This window comes from Eucalyptus grandis, chromosome 5 (assembly GCF_016545825.1).
Source record: "Eucalyptus grandis isolate ANBG69807.140 chromosome 5, ASM1654582v1, whole genome shotgun sequence".
Classification (NCBI taxonomy): Eukaryota; Viridiplantae; Streptophyta; class Magnoliopsida; order Myrtales; family Myrtaceae; genus Eucalyptus; species Eucalyptus grandis.
Genome location: NC_052616.1, coordinates 42,344,119 through 42,370,244, shown reverse-complemented (window position 1 = coordinate 42,370,244; position 26,126 = coordinate 42,344,119). Strand labels below are relative to the sequence as shown.

Here is a 26,126-nt window from a genome sequence, read left to right as displayed (position 1 = left end):
TATTTTTTTTGACCAATTAAGTCCTAAACATTTTACAATTATTTTCGATCAGTCCATCCGGCTAAAATTTGCCAGCCGGTGCTAACATGGCAGCTGGCTGGCGCTGGTGAGTTTTTTTTTAAAAATATTTTATTTTTTTGAAATATTTTATTAATTTTATTATCTTTTTTCCCCACCTCCCTCTTCCTCCCTCCTCCCTCCTCCCTCCTCCTTCCTTTGGCTTTGGCAAGCTCACCTCATGGTCGTCGAGTGAGGTGAGCCCTTACTAGACGTGACGGTGTGCCCCCCTTGCTGGATCTGGCTCGCCTTGCCCGACGACCGCGAGGTGAGCCCTCGCCAGATCCGGCAGGGTTTCACCCCGCCGTTGCTGGGCGTGAGCTCGCCGACCGGTGGGGCTCCCTCGCCAGAACTAACGATGACAAGGCCCCCTCACCGGATTCGGTGAGGGCTTGCCCTCGCGTAGCGCACGCGAGGCGAGCTAGCCTAACTGCCTCAGTCCGACGACTGACTCGGCAACCATCTTGCCCTCTGGTCGATCGCTGGAGCCAAAGGAAGAAGGAGGGAGGAGGAGGGAGGAGGGAGAGGGAGAAGAAAAAAAAGAGAGAAAAAAATGGATAAAAATTAATAAAATATTTCAAAAATAAAATATTATTAAAAAAAAGCTTGCGATGTCGGCCGGCTGCCACGTTAGCACCGACCAACCAATTTTGGCCGGATGGACTGATTAGGAATAATTGTAAAAGGTTTAGGATTCAATTGTTAAAAAAATAAGTTTATGACTGAATTGACACAATTACAATAGGTTTAGAACTTTTTTTGGTAATTTTCCCCATATTTCCATGTAGAAAACCAAGATAAATCATGGACAATATAATCGACTCAAGAACATACTAGATATGCAAGAGCGGAACTACTCAAGAACATATTAGACATGTAAGAGCAGAACTAACCAAAACATTAAAATAGCACAATACATAATTGTTGTAGCCAGCTCGGCGAACCTAGAGATCAAGGCCTTGGGCTCATGATGCCCGTTAGGGTGAGATGAGCCGTCATGGCTCAACTTTGAACTCAAGTTTTAGCAAGGGATTTTTCATGCAAGTTGAACATGAAAAAAGACTGTTTTCTACCTTGAGCGAGACTCTAACGAGAAGGCAAAGGAACTAAGATAGTGTGTTGTTACCGAGGGAGAGGGAGATTATAATGACCAAAAGGGATGTTCAAACTCATGTTCGCAGCCCCTCTCTTACTCCACTAGAGTTACCCAACTTTTGTGCACAATTTCCCCTTTTTTGCTTTCTAATTCCACCTCAAAGCTCTAGAGGATTTTGAGAAGAATGGCCAACCACTCTCAAGAACCCCCATTGAAACTCACAGCCACAAGCCTCTCCCTTATTTCTTTTAAGTTTGCCTCAGTTTTTGCAGCTAGTTTGTTCTCACTTCTATTCTTCCATGTTGACTTTGAAGCTCAAGAGTTTTTAAAGAAGGGAGTGACCAAGAAAAGGCCCCCAACTCACGTTGCCCACAACCCTTCGTTCCCCTCACATTTTATGTCCAGGATTTTCAACTTGTGAGTAGGGGTGTGAGTGGTGGTGGGCGGTTCCAGTCTAAGGACCGACTCCGAAAAATTGGAACCGGAAACCACCTGTTAGTTGCATGGATCTACCCGAGAATCGGACCGCCGGTTCGGTCCGGTTCCCGAGTGGATCTATGGAACCGGTCTCACTAATGATAATATCGTTTTCCAAATCCCATTATGAGTACTCTTCATATCGAGTAATATTTTTCTTTAAATCGAACCGGCCTAATTAAGGATACCATTTTTCTTTATTTTATTGGAAAATACTACCAAAGAAGAGAAATAGTTTTTTTTCCTTTTTTTAATCATTTCAGTTGAAATCTAAAATATTATTTAAGTTCAAGGTTCTGGATGATCATCATATATAGATCGTTTTTTCCTTTATCCCCTAACAGTGCTCAATTTCTTACAACATTTGCTTTACTGACTTCTTTCTATAAAAATAATTCCATCAGTACTCCACATATTCTTGAATACAATGTCCTATGTAAGTCCTGGAAGTATCATTTGAATGAGCCATTTGTTGAGTTGCTGAAAGGCAACTTACACTTTACTAAATTCTTATAAAAACATGAAAATCGTGAGAGGAGATGAAGCCCTAAAATATAGGTTTGCTAATTAATAATTTCGGAATTTATTTTAATATTGAAAATTAATATATTATTATAATATAAGCGGTCTAGTTCGAGTGGGTAGATTCGGCCATGGAACCGGGAACCGAATTAGTACCCACTAGTTCCCATAAATTGAAACTAGGAACTGGACTGATTCCCTTAAAAAACCACCGATTTCAGGCGGTTCCGATCTAGTTCCGGGCGGTCTGAGCAGATCCTAGTTCTTTTGCACATCCCTACTTGTGAGAGCTGATTTTCCTCTAACTATTGTCACTACAAATCACCCCAATTAACCCTTCATCACTCAGGTCTAATCCCTCACTCCCTCTCTTTTCTTGAGCGCCACTTCTAAAAAATTGGTGAAGAGAGAACCCCCTAAACTTTTTTTTTGTCAAATAAAAAAATCCTTAATTGTATGTCTTATCTTAATCCTACTTTAAATTTTTCTCTCATGAAAAATGACTAGCTTTTACTTAAATCCCATATCTACCTTCATCTCAGCTCGAGATGCTCTAAAAGGTCATGCTTGGGATTTTTCTCATGACCTATTTGGAAAGAAGAGTTAAAGGGGATATATTTAGGACTCAAATAAACATTGGTGGTTTTTTATTAGATAATAAATCCAAGATAGAATTGAGACTAGATAAGAAAATTTAAGTTATGATTGAGACTGAACCTAAACTAGAGATTTTTTATAATATGAATAAATTAAGGTAAAATTGAAGCCGGGTCTATTAGAGTTTTTTTGGGGGGTATTATGAGTGAAACAAGAGTCACAAATATCACAGCCGTAATTAGTTGGCTTTTGCAAGATTTTGGGATCGCCCGGTCGATTTCGATGGTTATCAATCATCTAAAATTTGGATCACCGTACGTGGACGATGAGATTGCGACGCATGGGACGACGAGGGAGGGAGCGGGAGGGTGCTGCTGTGGGGTCCGGAATTCGAGGAAAGGATCACGTGGGATCCGCCGGCCAAGGGCCGTCACTCATGAAAAGGAAGGCCGAAAGCAGGCTGAGAAGGTGGGGCCCATCTATATGGAGCAGGCCGGAGGAGTCGGTAGATTGATGAAGGAAATTACCACTTTCCTCAAGCAGAGAAATTAGAACCATTGACCCACTTGATTGTCGGTCTAGCATTGTTTTTATTTTTAAGGTTTTAGGGCATAGTTAATTTTGTGGGTTTCATGTATGACCATTTACAAAAATCAATAACTATGATGGACTTGAGCCAATAGATTTGAGGTCGGGCGAAAGCTTCCTCGACCACTGCTAAGAATGCCTTGTACCTTTAAGAAATATAAAGTTTTTGTCGTTATGGCGTTGTATTTTCTGGCAAATGTGAACATAAGAGTTACTAAATTCCTTGGCAATGCCCGGATTCAGAAAAGGCGTGAAAGTGCCAAGGGCGAGTATGGGATTATTTGATGGTAGTGAGAAATGAGAGGCGAGGGTTTTGAGCCTTAGCTCCGCCAACTCGCCTTAAGGAGTGAAGTGTGAGAGATGGCGTCACTTCAATCCCACCTTCGGGTGTTGAGTTTGAATCATCCTTGCATTGCAGCTAGCATAAGATGGATGCTTCGAAATCTCCTCACCATCGTACAAAAGATGGCATCATTGGCTAGGTATTCTCCTGACATACTCGAGCATCATTTGATTTTAATTTTCAACTAAATCTTAGGCCATCATTTGATTATATTTCAGAAATAAAAATTTTGTAAGGTTATCAAATACGTATTTTTGCTCGAAACTCGTCTAGGGAATAAATATAACAAAATTAATTTTTGATTAGAAATTTATTTTTATAATAAAATGATTATCATTCGTGCCCTTAGTTTCAAATGATGCTCAATCCATTGGCCGGTGAAATTCTTCGCTAGTTGACGAGCACATGCAACTTTTTGGGGCAATGGCAGGGCAATTTTTCGTATGCTTCTTTTTCTTCTCCTTCTATTTTCTTCTCTGTTTTTTTTACCCCTCCCTTTTCTCTTTTCTTCATTTTCGATCTTTTACTCCCATCTACGCTGGACTAGACCCCACAGGATGAGGGAACTACCACTCACTATCGCTGGCCTTCACCTTTGCGCATCAATCCACCAGCAACGATCTCCTCCGGCGGCGACGTTAACTCCTCACCCATTTGAGTCGTCTGCTATGTCCGTGGAAGTCACGACTACCTCCTGCGATTCACGTCGCCATAGGTCGATGGCCTTCTGCAGCCATAGATCTGTGATTGTGTGAGGCTGGCCATAGTGTCGGGGCTCGACTTAGTTGATTCGATTAATTTTTGGAGCAACGGATAGAGACTCGCGGCCCTACTCACTCCAATGGAGGTTGTACGCCTTGCTTGACATCACATCTATTGCCATGCGATGCCAGTGACCTCCATAGTTGCGGTGGTGGGGCTAGGCTCCATTGTCAACGGTGGGGATTCGCCGCTACAGGGAAACTTGATTTACACACAAAAGATTTGGGAATGGAAGAGTTGTATGATATTCAATTGAATGTCATAATTTTTTGTTCTAATTATTTGAGGGTCGTATAATTTTTTAATTGATTACTCGAGTGCTATAACCTTTTTTAAAACGTTAACAACAAGTGCCATGTCATGTCGGATTTTCAGCACTTATGTGAACGTTTTTAAAAAGTTACTAGAGTCAAGTGATCAATTGAAAGTTATAATACTCAAATGAAATTTTATTTAGAAGTAATTGGCACTCAAGTGGTTAAAAAAAAATTATAACACTAAAGTGAATATCATACGAAAGTTAAAATACTTATGGTGTCTTTATTCCCAATATAATGACTTATGACCTTGATGATGACAAACAAACACTAATCCATCAGTAGTGCTGCAAAAGAATCTATATCAAAAAGAAGAGTTGATGAATTTGTTAAATCATGCCTTGAAGCTTGCTTGAGCCCATATAACCCACTCCGAAGTAACCCAACATGATCAAGATGAGATAAATCATGAAAGCCAGGTGATTTGTCCATGTAAGTGTGAACATCGAGATCATAGTGTAGGGTGGCATTCTTAGCAGCTAATTAGCCAATTTCCAGTTTTGAACGATAGCAATGGATAGAACGGTGGCTTGCTTGACCACTAGACTAAAAGTTTATAGGAAATGAATGCCCTCATCCTGATAGAATCCTTTTGCAACAAGTTACCTTTGCTTTGTACATCCATTTACATCCCACCACATTCATTGAGGGGATAACGGGGAACAAGTTCCTATATTTTGTTGATTGCAAAAGCTTCCAACTCTCAAGTGTGATGGCTGTCCAATTAGGGTTTTTTTAAGGCAAATGGATTGTATGTGGCATGAGAGGATAGGTGATATTGCTAGGTTGGCGTACTTTGGATTTGGCTCTTAGATTTTGCTCTTTGAACGGGTAATCATGGGATATACCAGGGATTTGGAAGCTTCAAATCGACATTGAACTAAAATTCACTATTCACTAGTTGTGGCACATGATTAGTGAGAATAATTAATGAAGCATTTGAGTTTGGTTCTATCTCAATAAATAGACATTTACGCTTGCATGCATAGTCAAGATTTGTTGGTGAACAATCATTATGAACAATTTCTAGATTAAATTGGAGCATAGTCTAATGATCACCACTGACTTTTGTTTATGATGAACTTATCAGTCACAGTAATTTGAGAAGTGAAGTTTTAGGAAAGTAATGCTCCTTAAAAACATGTTAAGGTATATACTAGTAGATTGATGAAAACAACTATATCCTTTGTGCTTTTCACTATATCCCAAAAATACACACAACAAAGAGTAATGGTAGAAGAACAGCCCAAGTGCCATAACTTGGTACGGGGGGACATTTAAGTGCCATAACTTCAAAACGGTACACTTAAGTGCCACTTTCTTTTTTAGTGGGACACTTAAGTGCCACCTTCGGCAACCCTTGCCGAAAATCCTACGTGGCAATATTTTTTTTTTTTTGCCTACGTGGCTCGCCGGAGAGCTGAGTCGGCTCTAACTCACCAGAAACGACATCGTCTGCATAATAAAAGCCCCAAATCTTCCAAAAACGACGTCGTCTCCCAAAATGCCCCAAATCTAAAACCCTAAATCGGCTAAAATCCCCATTGAAGTGCTCAAATCCAAGTCTTGAACCCTAATTTTCATTTGCCCAAAATTCCTTCATCGAATCTTGGAAATGGAGAGCAGGACTCGCAGCAACGCCTCAATTTCCTCTCACCGAAGCGAAGGAGAAGACCAGTGTTTCTGTTTTTGTGGGTTACCGAGTCCAAGAAGAACATCGTGGACTCAAATCAATCATGGGAGAAGATTTTATGGATGTTCCCGATATAAAGAAGCGTCGAAGTGCAAATACTTCAAATGGATCGATGCGGAGTTCTCTGACCGAGCCACAGAGGTGATATTGGATCTACTTCATAAAAGAGAGCAATCTCCATTTGTGTTCATGGACGACTTGGATGATGTTGACTCAATGCAAGCTCAAGCGTCTTCAGTTAAACTTTTCAAGAATGAAGTCTCAATGCACGCTCAAGCATCTTCAACTAAACATTTCAAGAATGAAGTTTCAATGATGAAAATTGAACGAAAGTATTACCAAGCGTTTATTATAGTGTTGTTTTGTTGTCTATTGTACTTTATGATGAAATGTAAATTACTTGAAAATGAGAAAAAGTTTCTCCGACTGCTATAGTTAAAAATGGTGTTGTTATGGATTAAACGTAGGTTTTTTTCTTTTTGAAAGATGCGAAGAAGATTTGTGTTGTTCCACAAGATCATTGTGGCTTTGTTGTTGTTTGTGCTGTCATATGGAGTTGCCATAAGTTAAATTACCATCATCTTCTCTATTTTGATGCAGAATCATCTTCTCTGTTTTGATGCATACCAACATATACACAAGACAAACACGAGTGATTACCCGAGTGTCATAAGTTGTATTTAGTAATCACTTAAGTGCTAGTCGTGATAAAAAAAAATGATCACTTAAGTGTCAAGTTATTATTAAAGTGATCGGTTAAGTGTCACTTGTAGTTAAAAGTGAACAGTTAAGTGCCAAGTTTTTTAGAATATGACTAGTTAAGTGCCAATTTTTTGTGGGTTTTCTCTAAAAATTGCGCCAGCCACCACCACTGGCTGCACCACCAACCATCACCACTAGCCACACTACACACTAGGCACTCCAGCCACCACCATGCTGGTGGTGTTGCTGCACAAGGTAAGCTAAGCCTTGCACTAGCTTGCACCAGTACACATAGTGTAAGATGTGCAAACTGCACACTTGTACCAGGTGTAGGTGTAACTGCTTAAGCCTATAACCCCCACCACAAACCCATAATCACCGAGCATCACCACCAGCCACACCAGCACCTAGTCACCACATTAGCACCCCAGCCACCACATTAGCACCCCAACAACAAACTCACTACCATCAAACATCACCATCCACCACCACCAGATACACCAGCACTTCAGCTATCACCACAGAACACCAACAGCAGCAGCAACAAGTAAAAGCAGAATCCATGACAAACAACAACAACATAAATTGACAAGCAGCGCAAGATCATTTCATTGATATTGAAATTAAGTTTGACAACATTAATGAATGACAAACTAAAGAAAAAAAAAAGATAACCATCCATAGTAAGTCTGACAACATCAACGTTTACATAACTGTTTTGACTCCTAAGCTCCACAAATCCTATCACATATGCACGACACCCCCGTTCGTGCTCCTTTCGATGGGCCTTTCACTTGATTCATAATTCTTGCACTATTTCTAACTGGACGTGCAACTTCTTCTTCAACCTTCTCAGTATCCACTGACTTAGATGGAGCTGCAAATGTCCTAGGCTGAATTGATTCAAAAGGAGCTGGAGCTGGAGCTGTAGTTGGAGCTGGAGCTGGGTTCTTTCTCTTCTTTCTTGTTGGCACAATTGATGTTTTCTTTTTTGTTGGTGCAGCCGTTGATTCTTGAGTTGGGCCTGAGATAAGAACCTCTGAACTTCTCCCAAGCTACATAAAAACAATAAATTGTTAGCAAAAGTCTACAGTATAAATTAAATTAAATGTAGCCAATAAAACTTACATTGAGAATAATTGTTCTAGTACGATCATCTGTATAAAGGTCATAGCCATATTGTCTTAACATCTTCTCAAGTGCCCCTCTTGTTTGAATAGGAGCGTCACTTTCAGGAACTTGTGATTTGTTGGCTCTTTTTCTTGCTTTTTTGGGCCCTTCAGCTACAACTGGGGCTTCTTCGACTAATTCTTCAGCTGGGCGTCTTCTAGATGGCCTTTGTGTAGCCGCCCCTTCACATGGCCTTGTTCTAGTTGTCCTTCTGTGTAGCCCTTCAACTTCAATGACACCTCCTTTTGTTGGGCCTTCTGGTGGTACTTGTGGTGCCCCTTGCAGTGATTCTTCTAGTGGCCCCTGTGATGATCCTTGAGGTGGCTCTTGTGATGGCCCTTTAGTTGGTAGTTGAGTTCCAACGTGCTTTCTTCGAACCTGAGAAAGAGGCCAAAAGATACCATAAATATAATATCGAGACATATAATAATATAAAGAAAATGAAAAATTGAATTCAAATGGTTGAATTTACCATTGGGTATTTCTTTATTTGCTGAAGAACAGTCGACCGCACCGGCCGTGATGCTTTGCTTGGGCTAATCCTTCAGCTGGCCGTGATGCTTTGCTTGAGTCAATCCTTCACTGGCCGTGATCTTTGGGCCAATCCTTCACCTGGCTGTCTTCTACCTTGCCTTCTTCGAACAGGCTGTTCAGTTTCATGACTTATTGAGGTTCTTCTTGTGACCTAACAAACACATTACATACAAGGCCAAATAGGATATTATGTACATTTTTATGATAAACGACAAAGCAACATAAACATAAAATAAATTTCATGACTTACCGGGGTTCTACTTGTTGACTGAAGAACAGTCGACTCACTTGGCCCTGCTGTGTGCATTTCTCCAACTATGTCTTCACTAGGCCCTTCACCTTGCCTCAATGGTTGTTGTTGCTTCCTCAATTGACAACCTTTAATATTGTGGCCTGCTAGGCGACAATAAGAGCACGTTATCTTTGCACCTTGCCTGCTCATTCTTTGCTGACCCAAGACCTCTCCCTCCGCCATTCTTCGTCTTCGTTTTGTCCTTCCAATTTTCTTCTTTAGTGGCAAAGGTTGAGGTGCTTCATGATCCGTGGGCTCCCAAAACTTGCTACTTCTAATTGGCTGCATCATGAACTGATAGGAAGCAAGATATTTTGATTTATGATACCAATCATCGATGTAATCATCTGTATTGTCGCCCTTCAACTGGATGGCACATATGGCACGTGCACATGGAATTCCACTTACTTGCCATGCTCTACATGAATACTTCCTACTTCCTAGATTGACAACATACTTATCAGCACCCTTCAATATCTCATATCCGTCATCTCCATTCCAAATGGGATGACAATGCCTACTTGTAGCCAACTTCTCATCCAATTTCTTGGCAATCCTAGGACCATATTGTCTTGTCCACTTTGCAACCTCATCTCTTTGTTTCTGCAGCTGAGTCATAACCGCAACTCGTATATCTTCAAGCATTGAGATGACTGGTTTGCATCTAGCATCTATTATCTTTGAATTAAATACTTCACAAATGTTGTTGTCGACGTTATCGCACTTGAACTCCTCACTGAAGAATGCCTTGCACCAATGCTTCGGTTCTAGTTGAAATAGGATAGCACAACATTCCCTTGTCAACTGAAGCAGTCCTTCTTTGGCTATTGTAAAGTCAGCCATGTTTGCACTCTTTGCTAATTGCCAAAATTGCAATTGCAGCTTATCCCCTTTGTAGGTCTTTGCCCAATTTCCGTATATGTGCTGCGCACACATTCGATGTTAGCATGAGGCAACAACTCAGCTACTGTCGGAACCAATCCCTGCAATAATTCAAAGTTAATAAATACTATAGAAAATTACATGTTCATATTACAAAGCAAACTATTGACTAAATTTTTCAAAAAGCAAGCATTACCTTTTGTTGGTCGCTCATGAATGCCCACCCTTCCCCATTTGTTATCTCCAAGTTAGCCATCAGATTTTTCAAGAACCAGGACCAATTGTCCTTATTCTCAATCTTTACAATAGCCCAAGCTAGTGGGAACATTTGGTTATTCGCATCTCTTCCAATCGCTGCCAACAATTCTCCCTTACACAAGCCCTTCAAGAAACAGCCATCCAATCCTATAATCCGTCTACAATCAGCTAAAAATCCTCGTTTGCATGCATCAAAGCACACATAGAACTTATCGAACTTGGTCCCATGATCAAGAAGCGGTCTCTCAACCACCTCTACATACACTCTACTTGTAGGGTTTTGCAGCCTACACTCCCAAGCATACTCCCACACCTGCCCATATTCCTTAGCATACTGACCAATAAGTATATTTATCACATTTTGCTTTGCTCTTTTGCACTGATTCCTAGATACATTGATGCCTACACGCTCCTTCACCAGCATCCTAAAGTTAGAAATTTTCATCTCTGGCATCAGCTTGATCAGATCGAAGAAGTGCTTGGACAACCATACACTTGTTACCCTTTTGTTTTGAAAATTAATGGAACAAGTGTGTTCCTCTTGGTAGGCTTTAATCTGGAAAGACCCACTCTTCTTAACAAACGCACCGTAAATCTTCCATGGACAATTTTACTGCGAACACCTAGCTCTTACAAATTTCTTGGTATTTCTAATAAAATCAATATTTCTTTGTGCAGCAATGGAGTTCTTCAGTATAGCTTCCTTAAATTGTATCGCATCATGGAATTTCATACCTACTGACAAAGTAGGAGAGGCAACAGATGGATTATAGGAAGGAAACTTACTTTTCCTTCTACGCACAGCTCGTTGATCTTTTTCAACTTCGCCCTGGGAAGTTGCGGTGTCGATGCTTTCTTCATAATCTGTCTCTAGGACCTAGCCAGCAACACCAACATTTACAGGGCCTTCGTCTTTGTTTGGAACTTTATCAGCTACATGCAAAGTTGCAAATTTATCTGACAAAAAGTCCCTTTGTTTTTTCCTTGATTGTGTAAGCTCCTCATCGTCGGCATCACTTAAGATTAATAAATTTTCAGCTTCAGCAGCCAACCCTTCATCGTCATCGTCATCGTCATCATCACCGTCACTGGATTCAGCTACTTCCCAATCTAATTCAGTGATGGTGACATTACCTATGTCACAATCGCTCTGGTGAACAGCATCTGCGCCCCTCTCCTCCCCATCCTGTCCATCATGCCCTACTTCATCCCTAACCTTAGTACTAGCTTGAATACCATCTCCTCATTCTCCTACTTGGGTGTTATCTCTGTCATCATCTTCGTCCTCACTATCACTATTGTTTTCAATAAATACTTTCGCCTCTTCGCCATGAAGATAATGATATAAGACATCCCTAAAACCATTATCATCTTCCAAAACTCTCAAACCATCTCTCAAGCCTTTCCCAGGAACACAGTACAGTAACTTTTGTATTCTACAAGGCAAAAATGTCACTATATCCCTAACAAATCTAATATAAGATGCCTTCTTTATATCTACAAATATAGTACCCTCATTCCCCCTCATACTCCCACTCATCCTCCCCAATTAAAAAATCCCCACCGTAGTAAATGATGATAGCAACATAGTCTTTATCATGTGCCATTTCTGCAACAAAAGAGGACAAATATACAATTAACTTTTGGGACCACATTCACAAAGGACAGACAATTGCAAGTGGAAGTCCCTACACTCTTTATTAAAGAAAAGAAGAAAGAGAGAGGGAAGATGCATAGGTTAGATGACAGCTGCAGCTGAAAAGAGGCCTCAGGATAAGGACAAATAGAGATGGGACCCGACAACTACTTTGATTATGCCGTCGCATTCCTTTAAAATATGGAAAGATTCCTCAGCATAGGTCCTCAACAATGCAATTTATTAAAAAAATACCCAGAAGTCCCCATCCCCACAATCTTCGATTAGAACATGTCCAAAGTCCAATACTCTAAACCCTAACAATCACCAATCACCATTGCACATTTCACATCCGACCACTACAAATTACTTTCGCAAATCACAATTCAACACCTTGAATATATCACACATCACAGTGGATGAGACAACGTCGAGCCCTACACCGAGCCCTAATTTTCCCCTGGCCGAGCCCTAAACTGAGCCTACATTTCAAGGCCGCTCCTAAATTGTCAATTCGAACCCCCTAATAGGATTGTAGCATCGCATCTGAGCCATAAATCTCACACCAAGCCTGAGCTTTCCTAGCCGACCCCCAAATTTCAAGTTCGAGCCCTAATAAATGAGTCAGAGCCCTAATTTCACCACAGGGGAGAGGAATAAGAGAAAAAACTTGACCAAATCGACGATGGCGAGCGACGACGGCGAGCGACGACGACGAGCGATGACCTGCGAACGGCGACCTATGAACGACGAGCTGTGAACGGCGATGGAGAGGACGTCAGACCTGGTGTGAACTGATGAAAGGTTAAAATCCAAATAAGCAAAAAAAGGACGTCGTTTAGTTTGGCCAAATGCACAGTGGATGGGGCGACGTCGTTTTCCTCCTTCACGTGTGCTTTTTTTTTAAAAAAAAATTGCCACATCGGTTAAGCATGTCGCCGGAAAATGCCACGTCTGCATTTTGGCCGGTTTTTGGCCGGATTGGCACTTAAGTGTTTCATTTTACTCCGATATTAGCACTTAAGTGTACCATTTCAAAGTTATGGCACTTAAGTGTCCCTCCGTGCTAAGTTATGGCACTCCAGGTGTCCCAACCTCAAAGAGTAATTGTCAAATTTGTTCATCTTAAAGTTGAGTAGATATTGACAACAATGAGAGCCAAACACTTAAAGAGTAATGAATAATCTTGAATAGACTGAGTATGGGCCTTGATTGCCTAAAGAAATGGAAGAAAGCCCATTTATCCAATCATTTGTCGTTGTAAATGCCGCCACCATATGGTTGACTAACATATAGGCCTCAAATAATGTAGCAAGCTTGATTTCAAAAATTTATCAATGCTTCTTCTCACTAACACTATTTTGCTCTAGTGTACCTAGACAACAAAGTTGCTGTTGCATGTCACATTCACGAAGATGTGCGAGAAAGCTTTTGCTCGTGAATTCACCTCCTTCCGCCTAATTGAATTTTTTTATTTATTTTCCTAACAATCCATTTTTGAACTAACCTATGGAAAGATAGGAAAATCCCAAAGAAAATCTGATTTTCACTTCAATAAATACAAACAATAGTAATGGTAGAAATCATTAGTAAGCATAATATAAACTCGAAAATTTTGCATAGAAAGATTGGGGCTCGGTCCTGAATTTTTGGATGGCCTAATGCAAGATCCCACATGAGTTCATCAATGAACTTGTTTCTTAGAAGAGAGATAGATGTGTACCTTCAATCGATGCAAGGCATTCGAAGATGTTGAGGACCAAGATTTTCTTTGGGATTTTCTTAGAAGATATATAGGCTGCGCATGATAACCATCCCCGGCCCAACTATTTCTATTCTTTTCTTCCCGAACAAAAAAAGAATAGAAACTTGTTTGATAACGGCAAGTTAGTTTTTTGTTAGGGAACAAAAAGTTAGCCAGGAATGGTTTTGGAATAGAAATGAGAAGTAAAAAAAAGTTGCTTCTTGTTCTCGAGAACAAGTTTAAGAAATAAGTGATTTTTTTTTTCTTTTATTCTTCTCTTGCTAACCGCCATTGACCGCCGTTGACCACCACCCGTTGTCGCCCCCCGCCGCCGCCGGCCGACCGCCGCCGCCGTCGGCCGATCGCCGCCCGTCGCCGGGCCGAGCCCGCCCGCCCCGCCGTCGGCCGATCGCCGCCATCGCCCATTGCCCGGCCCTGCCGCCGTCGCGGAGGCCCGCCGTCGCCGCTACCGGTCGCCACCGGTTGCCGGAGGCGGGACCGCCGTCGCCGCCGCCGGTCGCCGGAGGCGGACCGACCTTCCCGCCGCCCGGTCACCGCCGGTCGCCGCCGCCGCCGCCGTCAATCGCTGGTCATCGGCCGGCCGCCGCGTCGCCGCCCGCCCCCCGCCCGCTGGTCACTCCGGCCGCCGTCGCCGCCGCCGCCGCTGGTCACTCCGGCCGCCGTCGCCGCCGCCGCCCGCCGCTGATGCCGCCGCCGGCCGCGGCCGCCGCTCGGCTGCCACCACCGGCCGTCACGTCGGCGCGACCGATGGGCTTCCGGCGGCCGGCGGTGACGGTCGGTGGCGGCGGATCGTCGGCGGCCGGCGGGCGAGCGGGCTTGGCGGGCGGCATGGGCGGCGACCGGCGGGCGGGCGGCGGCGGCGGCGGCTCGGCAAGAATAAAAATGAATAAATACAAAAAAGAAATTGTTACGTTACCAAACGCATTTCTATTCTTTTTCTCTTCCAAGAGTAGAAATTTTGTGTCGTTACCAAACGGGTTCTTTTACTCGAAATTATTCCCGGAGCGAGAAATAGAAAAGAACCATTTCGAAAAAAAACTCTTTCAGAAGAAAGCGTTGTCATGCGCAGCCATATTAGAATTTTTGGTCGAAGGGTTCGGGTATTTGACGTCCCTAGTTTTACTGTAAAACCACCCGCAACTTACACTTTGGATCAAGACAAGCGTTAGAAGTTCTTCAAGTTCGTAAAGTTCCTAGATGGATATTCTTCGAATGCGCCTAGATGAACGACCCGGATGGGAAGATGGTCGAGTCGAAATCGCATGACCGTCCCATGATCTACCCGGATCACGAGCAGAAGACGATGGTATCGCTCTTTAAGCTCGAAATGATGTTTCCCCTCGGTATTCTTTGATGCCATGATCTCACTTGTGACATCCCGAGTGGCGGTGTGCAAGAAGGATGGATGGCGGTGCGTCTGCGCCTCGGTCCCCAGGCGTGCACAAAGAAGGGGTTTTGTCCCACATCGCCTAGTTGTAGAATTTCGAGCTGTCTTATAAGGCAATGAGTCATCTAACAATACAAATGCGTTTTCTTGAAATAGTATGGACTGTCCCAAAAAGAACAAAATCGTGAGAACTTAATATTTAAAACGGACATAGTATGTGCAAATTTTTGAATTCCTTTTTTTTTTTTTACAATAAAAGAATCAAGCGCAAATAATCCTAAGTCACAAGCAAGACAAAACTCACAAGTTTAAGAGACAGAAACGATGTGAACGGTGGTTTCTACAGTGCCTCAATGGACCAATGCACCGTGCTCAACTTGTTGTATCTAAATGCATTTATGTTGTATACGAAATATCGGATTTTATGAATTTCAATAGACCAAAGAGATTTGCATTTTTAATTAATATCACGAAAAATTTTAAATTGATATATCCGTGATAAATTTAATCTCTATTAATTTTTATTAAATTGTATCATCAAATTACTAAGTTAAATGACATGTAATAGTTGATGTGTATACTATTTTTGGTTTTATCTTTCGTTTCTCATGAATATCTCAATTTAAAGTTTTTTGTAATATTAATTCAATTAAATGAAAATTAACGAAAAGTAAATTTATTACAAAATTTGAGATTTTTATTGTCAAAAAATTAGTTCAGGAAAATTTGTTATTGGTATAACAATTTTAGATTTTTCATGATACTTATCCTTTTTTTTTTATTTACGAATATATTTTCAATCTTCACTTTATTTGTTTTAGAAAAAGAAAAAAATCCTTTATCACAAATATCCAGAAGAGAAAGGATAAAGCTCATCACTGGTTTCGAAGCAGCCCTTTCCACTGAATATCTTTATTTGGCAAACAGAAAAATAAATTAAAAAAATTAAAAAGAAAAATAAAATTAAAAATTAAAAACTAAAAAGACAAAATGCCCCTCGGCCTCGCTTCCGATCCGAACCAGCAATCCACAAAGTCAGCTGAAAACTCCAAGGCGCAAACCCCGACCCACCAACCGCCGCCGCCGCCGCCGCCACCTCCGCCGTCGCCGTCGCCGCCACGATGCCCATCTTCAAAGCCCCCTTCAACGGCTACTCCGTCAAGTTCAGCCCCTTCTACGAGAACCGCCTCGCGGCGGCGACCGCCCAGAACTTCGGCATCCTCGGCAACGGCCGCCTCCACGTCCTCGCCCTGCCGCCCACCCCGGGCGCCCCCGTCGCCGAGATCGCCGCCTTCGACACCGCCGACGGCGTCTACGACGTCGCCTGGTCGGAATCGCACGACTCCCTCCTCGTCGCCGCCGTCGCCGACGGCTCCGTCAAGCTCTACGACTCCGCCCTCCCGCCCGCCAGCAACCCGCTCCGCTCCCTCCACGAGCACACCCGCGAGGTCCAGAGCGTCGACTACAACCCCACCCGCCGCGACTCCTTCCTGTCCGCCGCCTGGGATGACACCGTCAAGCTCTGGACCGTCGACCGCCCCGCCAGCGTCCGCACCTTCAAGGAGCACGCCTACTGCGTCTACGCCGCCGCCTGGAACCCCCGCCACGCCGACGTCTTCGCCTCCGCCTCCGGCGACTGCACCGCCCGCGTCTGGGACGTCCGGGAGCCCGGCTCCACCATGATCCTCCCCGCCCACGAGTCCGAGATCCTCTCCCTCGACTGGAACAAGTACGACGACTGCGTGATCGCCACCGCCTCCGTCGACAAGAGCATTAGGGTTTGGGACGTGCGGAGCCACCGCGTCCCCGTCGCCGTGCTCAACGGCCACGGGTACGCCGTGAGGAAGGTCAAGTTCTCGCCGCACCGGGGGAGCCTGCTGGCGTCGTGCTCCTACGACATGACGGTGTGCTTGTGGGATTACATGGTGGAGGATTCGCTCGTGGGGAGGTACGATCACCACACGGAATTCGCTGTCGGCGTCGACATGAGCGTGCTTGTCGAAGGGCTTCTGGCTAGTACAGGTTGGGATGAGCTTGTTTATGTCTGGCAACATGGGACTGATCCTAGAGCTCCTTGAATTGGGATTAAGTTTGATTCTTTTCGGGTCCCCTCCCCTCGTTGAGCTGATTTTCTTGTTCTTATTTATGAACTTGGAATCTCAATTCTGGATGGCAGAAGTTGAAAGTGTAGCTGTCATTCCACTGTTGATCTTGGTAAATGGCTCGCGAATAGATTGACTGTATATTAGATTCAATAAAGCAGGGCAAGTTTCTATGTGCATTTTTGGGATGATGAGTTTGCGCTTTTTAAGTTCACCTTGTATGGTATAGCATCCGTCATGGTTCTTCCGTGTTTGTTTGTTGCTGTGATTGTTTGAACTCAGCTTTTTAGTCTTATTATAAGGATCTAGTTGCTGTTGCTCTAGTGAAATTAATGTCTTGGCTATGAATTTTCCGTGTTGCCTGGTTTGATCAAGGAAAGACCTATGGCTGCAACTTCTTTGTCATGCGAGGATGAGGTTGACTTTCAATATTATCAGTTCCTTTGTTCGGTTAGTGCAGCATTCTTTGATACTTCTTACTTTATGGTCACTCTTTCCAACTTGTATATCACCTGTTCCGGGCATGGGAGTTCCAACTTCTTTGACAAAATAATCGTGGCGCTTTGTCTCAGAACATTGTTTGTTTGTTAATTGTGTTTTTTTAGCATTTCAAATGATTTGAATTGTCATTTTAATGCCTCTCTCTGATGCGTCTAGTTGGGTTACTTACTATTCTCTGATCTTCCTATGGACAAAATGGGCACTTTTACAGACAATAATTTACTTATGTTGAGTGCAACTATTGGCCGAAAGTTCATGCTGTCATTGAGTTTGGTTATAGGTTTGCTGAGTAACTCTGCTAAAGACAGTCATTGATATAAACTGATATATAGAAACTTTTAGCAATATGAATCTATTGTTGATAACCATGGGAGATCCAGCAACAATAGTTTTTCTGAACTGATCTTTCATAAATATTTGAAGATAGAAATTGCTCATAGTTAAATTCTAAAGCTGAAGTGATCAAAATGCAAGATTCTTGGAATATTGTGTTTTTCAAATTTTAGTTTTTTCTTTTTTGGGTGCAATGTCTTATCTACATGCTGGTCAGAGCTTTTTGCTGGGCTCTGTCCCCTGCTTCAGTCTTTCAATTCTCCTAGAAAATTTGAGCCTTACAAGATATGCAATCCCCAGGTATGCTTAATGCTGCTTCCCAAGTGAGGCGATTCTCTTTCTGATTTTAGTTGCTAAGTCTGGGATGATGTTGAGGGTCACTTGTTTACTCATGGCAGAACAATGGCTTTCATGGAATTGGCTTCTTAATATTTTGTAATTTTGTGCATGGAAATTTCTGTGGTGTTGCAGGATTGGTAGTACACTTCCAGGCATTCTTTGTTCTTATGAGTTCCTTGTTGGCTAATCTTCATACTTATCAAGGATGCATCGTCATAATTGTGGCTGCTTCACTCTGGAGCCTGATTTTTGAATCGGTCTCTTGCTTTTACAGATAAATGGCTTTTCATGAGTTAGTTTCCATCCAGGTCAGGTTTTTCAATTGCTAGCGAAGAATATTACCATTGGATGCTCCTGGTAATTTGACTTATAAAGAGTTTTGCCTTATCTAGCTGGGAAACGGTATTGGGATCTGAGTGCAAGTTGGAGTTTGATCCTGTCTTGGTTGTACGATATGACTCTGTTTTTGTGGGATTACATGGTGGGGGATTTGCTTGTGGGGAGGGCAAAACCAACTGACAGGATTTTGGTTGACCTTGACATGAATGCACTTGTCAGAGGGCTTCTTGTGAGTTCTGGTTGGGATGAGCTTGTTTATGGTTGGCAAATTGGTACTGATCCTAGAGCACCTTAAAGTAGAGTTAAGTTTTTCTCCCCCTTTCTTGTGTGTACCCTTATTGAGCTGATTTTGCTGTGGTTGTTTAAGTACTTAAAAGCAGGATTTTGAATGGTTGACGTCAAAAGTGTAATACGAATATGAGGGTGCTTTGCCTGTTGGACTTGACTAATAAGAATAATTTATGAACAAGTACACTGCATATATAAATTTGGAATACAGGAAAAATCTATGCTTGAACTTGCATATCATGATTAATTATCTGCTTATCGAATTCACTGTAAATGGTATGGCAGTAAATAGTAGTTATCCCGTTTTCATTTGCTCCAGTGTTTAAACTAATTGGTACAGTCTTCTAATATGGATAAAAGTGTGATGGCAATAGTTAATGTTTGTTACATGGAGTTTTTGTCAGGCTTAACAAATGAATGCCTTTTAAATGTTTAAATTTCTTGTGATGAGAGTGAAAACTCAAGTTTCAGTTTACCAGTTTTTTTGTTTGGTTGTGCAACATTCTTTTGGCCCTTACTTAAATTCACAGTCCCTGTATTCCACCATCTGTGGCTTTTCGTGGGTTTGTTTCTGCCTTATTAGTGCAAGTCTTTCACCTGCTAGCTAAGAGCAATACTATTGAGATGGTCCAAGTAATGGAAATCTAGAAAGTTCCCTCTTAATCAAGCTGTGAAATGGTATCAGTATCTCAAAGTTGGTCAAAGTTTTGATGTTGAGCTTACTTTGGCAGCATGTGATGAAGTGATGTGAATGAAGATGTGAGCTAAATCAAGTTAAACAAGTTACATCTAGTCAGGCCACAAGTTTGGTTTAGATGTGAATAATGTGTGGTTAGGTAGCTGTGATTATTGGTGCTTTTTGTACAGATGTATGCTCATGCATTTTTTAGCTCCTGAAGAACTGCAATTGCTTATGAGGTTGATGATGGTTCTATAGGGCTTTATATAGAATCTTTCTGACTTTTAAGATTAGTGAAGCTGGAATCATTTGCTGAACTTTTGTTCTTTAGCGTCAATTGTCTCCATGTTGGGTTAGTCGAGAATCGTTTTGAGGTTTCTAATCACGTAAATCACGCAGAGTGAGTGGAGGTTGACAGGTGATTTATTTAGGTATTTTCCTATCAAATTGATGGCCTGGGGGCTTTCACCATGGAGTCAAAGCCATTTCTTCATTTCTATATTAAAAGATATTCTAATTTTTCCCAGCTTCCGTCTGTAGTTGATGTCTAGTCTTAGTCTCAGTTTTTCTGTCATTTAATCTTTGACATATCTCCTTGTCATATCCTAACTGAGCTAAGGTTTTGAAATGTGTAAGGCTGATTCTATTCCTGTATTCCAAATTCCTCTAAACTTACAATCCTTCTTCAATTCAAATTGTGATGGATCATGTATTCATAAACTGATACTTTTGTTTTACTATTGGGTCCAAAGCATAAAGCATATGATCTCAAGATTAACTTACCATAAATGACCTTGGCAGCTGGTTAAACTCTTTTTTACCTTGCTATAGAATATTTAGTCTTCTTTATCCCTCATATTGAGTTCCTATCAAGATTTGCTTTTTTAAGTTTTGCCGCTCTACCTAGTTTTGTGCATATGTTATACTTTCCTGTGAAAGATCAACTGCATTTGACCCCCTTGATCTGCTGTTTGAGTTCTGGTTGAAGGGGAATACTGCAGAGGCATTAGAAGGGTGAGAGAGTTAAATAATTCGATTCCTTGGGGAAGATCAACTGCTATGAGTCTCTTCAATATCTCACTCTCCTTGCCTTCTTGCTTAAGGTTTGTGTCTACAGGGTCAAATCTTGAGAGGGTCTTGCTGTGACTAGTGGATAGTATGTACTGTTGAGAGACTTTTTGGTGACTACTACTGTGAGGAGATTCTCGTTAAAGGAAAAATTTAAATAGATTTATCTGTCTTTATCTGTGACTAGTGGATAGTATATTGCTCAGGCTTTTGTCATGACATTTGGTTGTTGTGTATTGTGGATAAGGACATTCATTTACTGGTCTTGTAGTATGGGGTCTAGAAGATGAATACTCTGCCATATGAAAGAAACAAAAGATTCTCGGTTAGTTTTGTCCTTGTGAAGCAACCTGGTTCCTTTCGCTTGTTTTTTGAATAGTCGACATTGCATTGCCTGTGTATTCACTTACCAAAATCAGATTGTTGATTTGCCCCAAAGAATTGATTTTGGCTAGAGTTGTTAGCTGAAATAATTGAAAGGATTCTGTTGATGAGTCCAAGTAGATTCAGTGAATAACCCTTTGTGGGAAATTCATCTCAAATTTATGCTGAACATACTGTCTGACAACGTTTGGAGATGCATGCTTAGGGGGCCTTGTCTGCTTTGATGAATCATGTGAATGTCCAATGTTGATCAAGAATTACTGTACACCATATTGCATCGTTGTGACTTGAGCTTTCTGATATTTCCTGCTATTTTCCATTTCATGACGAGCAATGAAGGTGGCAATCCACAGCAAACTGCTTTGAGGTAATCTAATATGTGCTCTTATGTGTAGCTCCAAGCCTGAAACTTTCTTACTCAGAATCTCAGTGCTTGAGATGCAATCCGATTCTTCATTTCAATCTTTTGGCAGATGATTATTTGTTCTTCCTGTTTTCTGGATTCTATGTGATGCTAATTCTGGATTGCTTGGAATATGACTGTCCTATTTGTCTTCTTTGCTAGCTAGTGATGCATCCCTTGAACACCAAACCTAGAGCAGCGAACCGCATCTGGTTGCAGATGAATTCGCTAATCTCTCCGTTGTGAAGATTTGCGGGATATGATGACCCCAGTCATCGTCCTCAAATTGCTGGAAAGGCCCTCGCTTCTCAGTTTGAAATTTGAACCAAAATTTTCTCTGCGGTAACTGTAAGAGGCTAAAGCTGCATCAGTAAGTCCTTCTGCAGAAAATGGAGAAGAAGAAAAAAGAACAAAGAAAATATGAGGGTTAAACCCTTTTTCCTTCTGGGGGTCCTCTCTACTCATACAAATCCTCAACCCCACCTAACATGAATGCTCTGCCCTTGTTGCAGAAGCAGTCGTTGCAATGAATTGAACACAATCGCTTCTCTGTTGTGCAGTTGCCGACACGTTTTGCACATTCCCAGTCCTGATAAATGCTGTTCTTGGCTTTGTCTGAAAAGCCCATATCTGTACTGTAATCAAGAATGCAATCGAGTCGAGTGTCAACCTTGAGCTCTACTCGATTCGCTTACTCGATGCTGGAAACTCGACTCAAGCTCCATAGAGTATCAGAATTTAGGCTCGAGCTCGACTCTAATAGAAAATTCAGATGCTTGAGCTTGACTCAATCATAATATAGTTACATATGCAATCGAGCTTAAGCTTAATAAGTTCGGATATTTTTCTCACGTTCGTACATGTGATGGTACAATGTGTAGTTTGTGTCTTCTTATGTAATTGTAATATATTTCTTAAAAAGAGTAATAAAAACTCGATTAGGCTTGTTAGCTCTCCGAACTGAATGTTGGCAAGCTTGAGCTAGACTCGACAAAATACTCGAGTCCCTTGAGCTCGAGCTCGAATTACGGTTGAGTAGCTTCGAGCTCAACTTAGATTCACCCCTAGCTATGGATATGTCCGTGGCAAGGTTTAACATTGTAACCTTGATCTTTTATTTTTCTTCGTAACCCTGATCTTTTATTTCTTCTTCAAATTTGCGACTCTTGCGACAAAATCTAAATCTCAAGACAAGTTTTCCTTACCAGCATCTATGTCCACAGGAAGCAATCTCACGTTGAACTCATTGATCCAAGAGTTTCTGGCCTAATTCCCTCCCCCCCCCCGCCCCCGCCCCCCCCCCCAAAAAAAAGAAAAAAAAAAAAAAAAAAGGTCCTAACTTTAAATCAAATGACAATTTTACCTACAATTTTTTTTTTTTTTTATCTACAAAAAAATTATCAACTTTCATTTAAATCCCAAATCTAGCTTCCCTTAACTTAGAACCATTATCGTCCTCAGCGGTAAATTCATATGCACTCGTTGGCTGGATTTAAAGCACTATTCATTATCTTCTTCTCTGAGCCATAGCTTGGAGAATAATGATTAAGTTGTTCATCGTCTCGTACACTTTACTGACAAGTCAAAAAGGTTTCCAAATTGAATTTCTCTTACTAGACTTCGTTGTTTTATCATAATTTGAAGTCGTAGAGCACCACCTATTGAGAGACACCTAGACAAGATTCGCCAAGTTGGTGACTAGAACTTTTTTCCCAAAACAAGGTTGGTTTCAGACAAAGAGTTAATGGTGGGGTCAGATTTGAGATAAGGATGAAAGTTTGTGATTTTTTATGAGATAAAAAAAAGTTGAGGTCAGAATTGTCACGACCTAAAATTAATTTTTATTAATTTTTATTATTTTTGGGAAATTAGCCCAAGAGTTCACTATTCTATAACAGGCATTTGGCCACTGAACTGCCATTTCTCAACTTTCTTTCTTTTTCAATGGAAAACTAGGCAAAAGAAAGACCTTCTGGTGAAGCGAAGGCTCGAGGGGCTGTCCCTTACTAAAAAAATCTTGCAACCCGTATCACGTTGTCCATTTGCAAAAAAACAGCAGCAAAGGAAAGGGTCCCGTCTGATTTGACCAAGACACACGTCCTCTCGCCAGCTCACGGACAGGGCCGTAATGTAGGAAATCAAAGTCGCCACCACCTCCTCCCATCTAATCTTCCTCGTTGTCTGACCCATTTCTAAGCTTTTTCTCCACGTAAATCCGGTTCCAGTACCGGTAATTCAATTGAATGGTAGGTGTACCTGTCCAAGTTCAGCTCATTCCCATATTGAAGTTGTTCTTTTTTGTCTATTTTGTGTGGGGGAGATATGGGTTTTCTAATTAGTTCGGAAGAGAGAAGGGAAGAAGCTTCTAATCCTGTTGATGCTATTCCCAATTTATCAGGAATAGATAAGTGAAAAATAATTAGCAGATCTTGAGCTCAGCACTTTGAAATTAAATAAATCCAATTTATAATTTACTAGTACCTAACATGGCTATCAACAAGAGCCTGGACTACTTGTCACCGAGATTCTATGTCTAGTGTCCTAACTATGTCCTCGGTCTTGTCTCCATCCTAGAGAGTGACTTCTCTTGTAGTAAATAGATTATTCATTTTTGGTATAATTAGCTATAGGCGCCTTTTAAAAATTCGAGTGATTTTCTAGTGCCGCCACCATCGAATGGTTATCGGCTAAAAGGAATCCTTAAGGCTAGCCCCAACCCAAAAGAAATGTTGGGTTTGTGCCTAGATTTCACGATTGTGTTATGTATAGTGTAAATAATTGGGTGTCGAGTTTTAATCAATTACAAGCTCTTAGATTAGGGAGGGGCCACCTTACATCCAACAACCTTTACAACATAGGTCGGCTGAGAGATATTTTGAATAGAATTGGCAACCTTGAAAATTTTTCTGGGGCTATTATCTTTTTTTTTTTTTCCCCTCTTTTAGTGAGATAATGAACACTATCATCGGTAAATCTTGAAATCTCCAAGATATTTTCTCATCGAGTAATGCTAATATACTAAGACTATTTTATGAAGCTAGTATAAACAATGATGTGGCAAACCGCAAGTGGCCATTTGTTATGTCAATCATAATACTAACTCTATAAACCAACCTTACTTTTTTGATTGTCCAAGGACATGGGCATGGAGAAAAGATTATCTTGAGATCTATGAAATACTCTATAGCCTCAAAAATCAGTTAAGTCTAGACTTTTGACCTGTGCAAATAGTTTTAACTGTAATAAGTTGGCATGTAATTGGCAAGATTTGGATAGATGGTTTCCAATTCTTGAACTGCAAATTCCCCAATGCCTCAATCAACTAGGCCAAGCCTACTATGTTAACCTTGTTGTGCATGTCCCCTCTCTCTCTCTTCTTTCCACGAAGTTTCTTGTCCTTTGCAATAGAAATAGTTCTGGAGGGGGGAATCCAATGTGATTTTTTTTTTTTTTTAAATTTACTTGACCTACAGTCAATTGGCGTGAATAAGCAAATTACTCGCCTTTTGAAGTTAAAAAAAAAGAAGGCATTGTTAGCGCATGCCCCAACGAAACTCGATAACAATTTAAAAATAAGAAAGAATGAATGTGGATAAAAGGACATTGAAGTTGAAAACTTATTCTCTTTCTAGCATGTCATGTATAAAACACGAATTTGAAAGTAAAACTAATACTTCTTATCAAGTGTCCTACGGGTATTTTTTTTAAACAAAATCTTTTGATAAAATGCGAGCTGTTAATGAAGTTTGAATATTTCCCATCTAGACACATTTTATTTTCGCACATAATTCTTTTTCTCAACATGCATGAAAGAAAAGATCAATGTGCAACGAATGTGTAATTCATTCTAGTTTGAAAACTTTTCATTGTTTCCACATTGTTATCTTTGACAAATTGCTTCCTACTGAATATTTTGCTCCCGTCTGAACTCAAAATGCTAGTCTCGGGTCTACAACTTGAGCAGATGATCTCTGCTTTTTATCCAATTAAACCGATTTTACTTTGAGAAAAAATCCAATTCAACAAATTGTTAAATTTTATTATATGTCGTCGAATCATTCACAATGATATATCCTTCACTAAAATTTCATGTTTATGGCTCATTCTATCCACCACATTCTTGATCATATTTTCCGCATACTATAATTGACTCCATAATGTTCTTTTTAACCTAATTACAGTGTCTGTGCATATGAGCGAGAGAGAGAGAGAGAGAGTAGTTGGATTGGACTGTTAGATTTCTTCCCCACTTAACTCCCTAGTCAGGGCCCATCAAAAAAAGGGGGAAAAAACCCTGGCCAGAACTGTCTAAAATGCGGACCTATGCCAACTAAATTTGAGCTTGATATGCAGATCTTGTGTTGTGTCCCCATTATAGAAGCTTAATCATATATGTTGGGAGTGCCTCATTGCTTCAATTTGACCTCCTTGTTGCTACCAACATTGCCAACATGGGTTCACAAGAACACCATGCTTTTGTACGATGCATGTCAATCTGGTCTCTACAAGGAGCAAGCCCTAAAACCTAAATCTACACATCCAATTTTGGATTCAAGAATTTCAATAAGAAAATACCCAGTGTCATATGGGGGAGGAGGGGGAGGGGTGAGCC

At 41.2% G+C, this 26,126-nt stretch overlaps 1 protein-coding gene across 1 annotated transcript; it reads left to right on the top strand.

Annotated features, from left to right (window-relative positions):
* Nucleotides 1-16,084: 16,084 nt before the first annotated feature.
* LOC104445009 (peroxisome biogenesis protein 7) lies at nt 16,085-17,359 on the top strand. Its single transcript, XM_010058800.3, has one exon. The coding sequence runs from the start codon at nt 16,200-16,202 to the stop codon at nt 17,154-17,156; it is 957 nt and encodes a 318-aa protein (XP_010057102.1). The 5' UTR covers nt 16,085-16,199; the 3' UTR covers nt 17,157-17,359.
* The last annotated feature ends 8,767 nt before the right edge of the window (nt 17,360-26,126 follow it).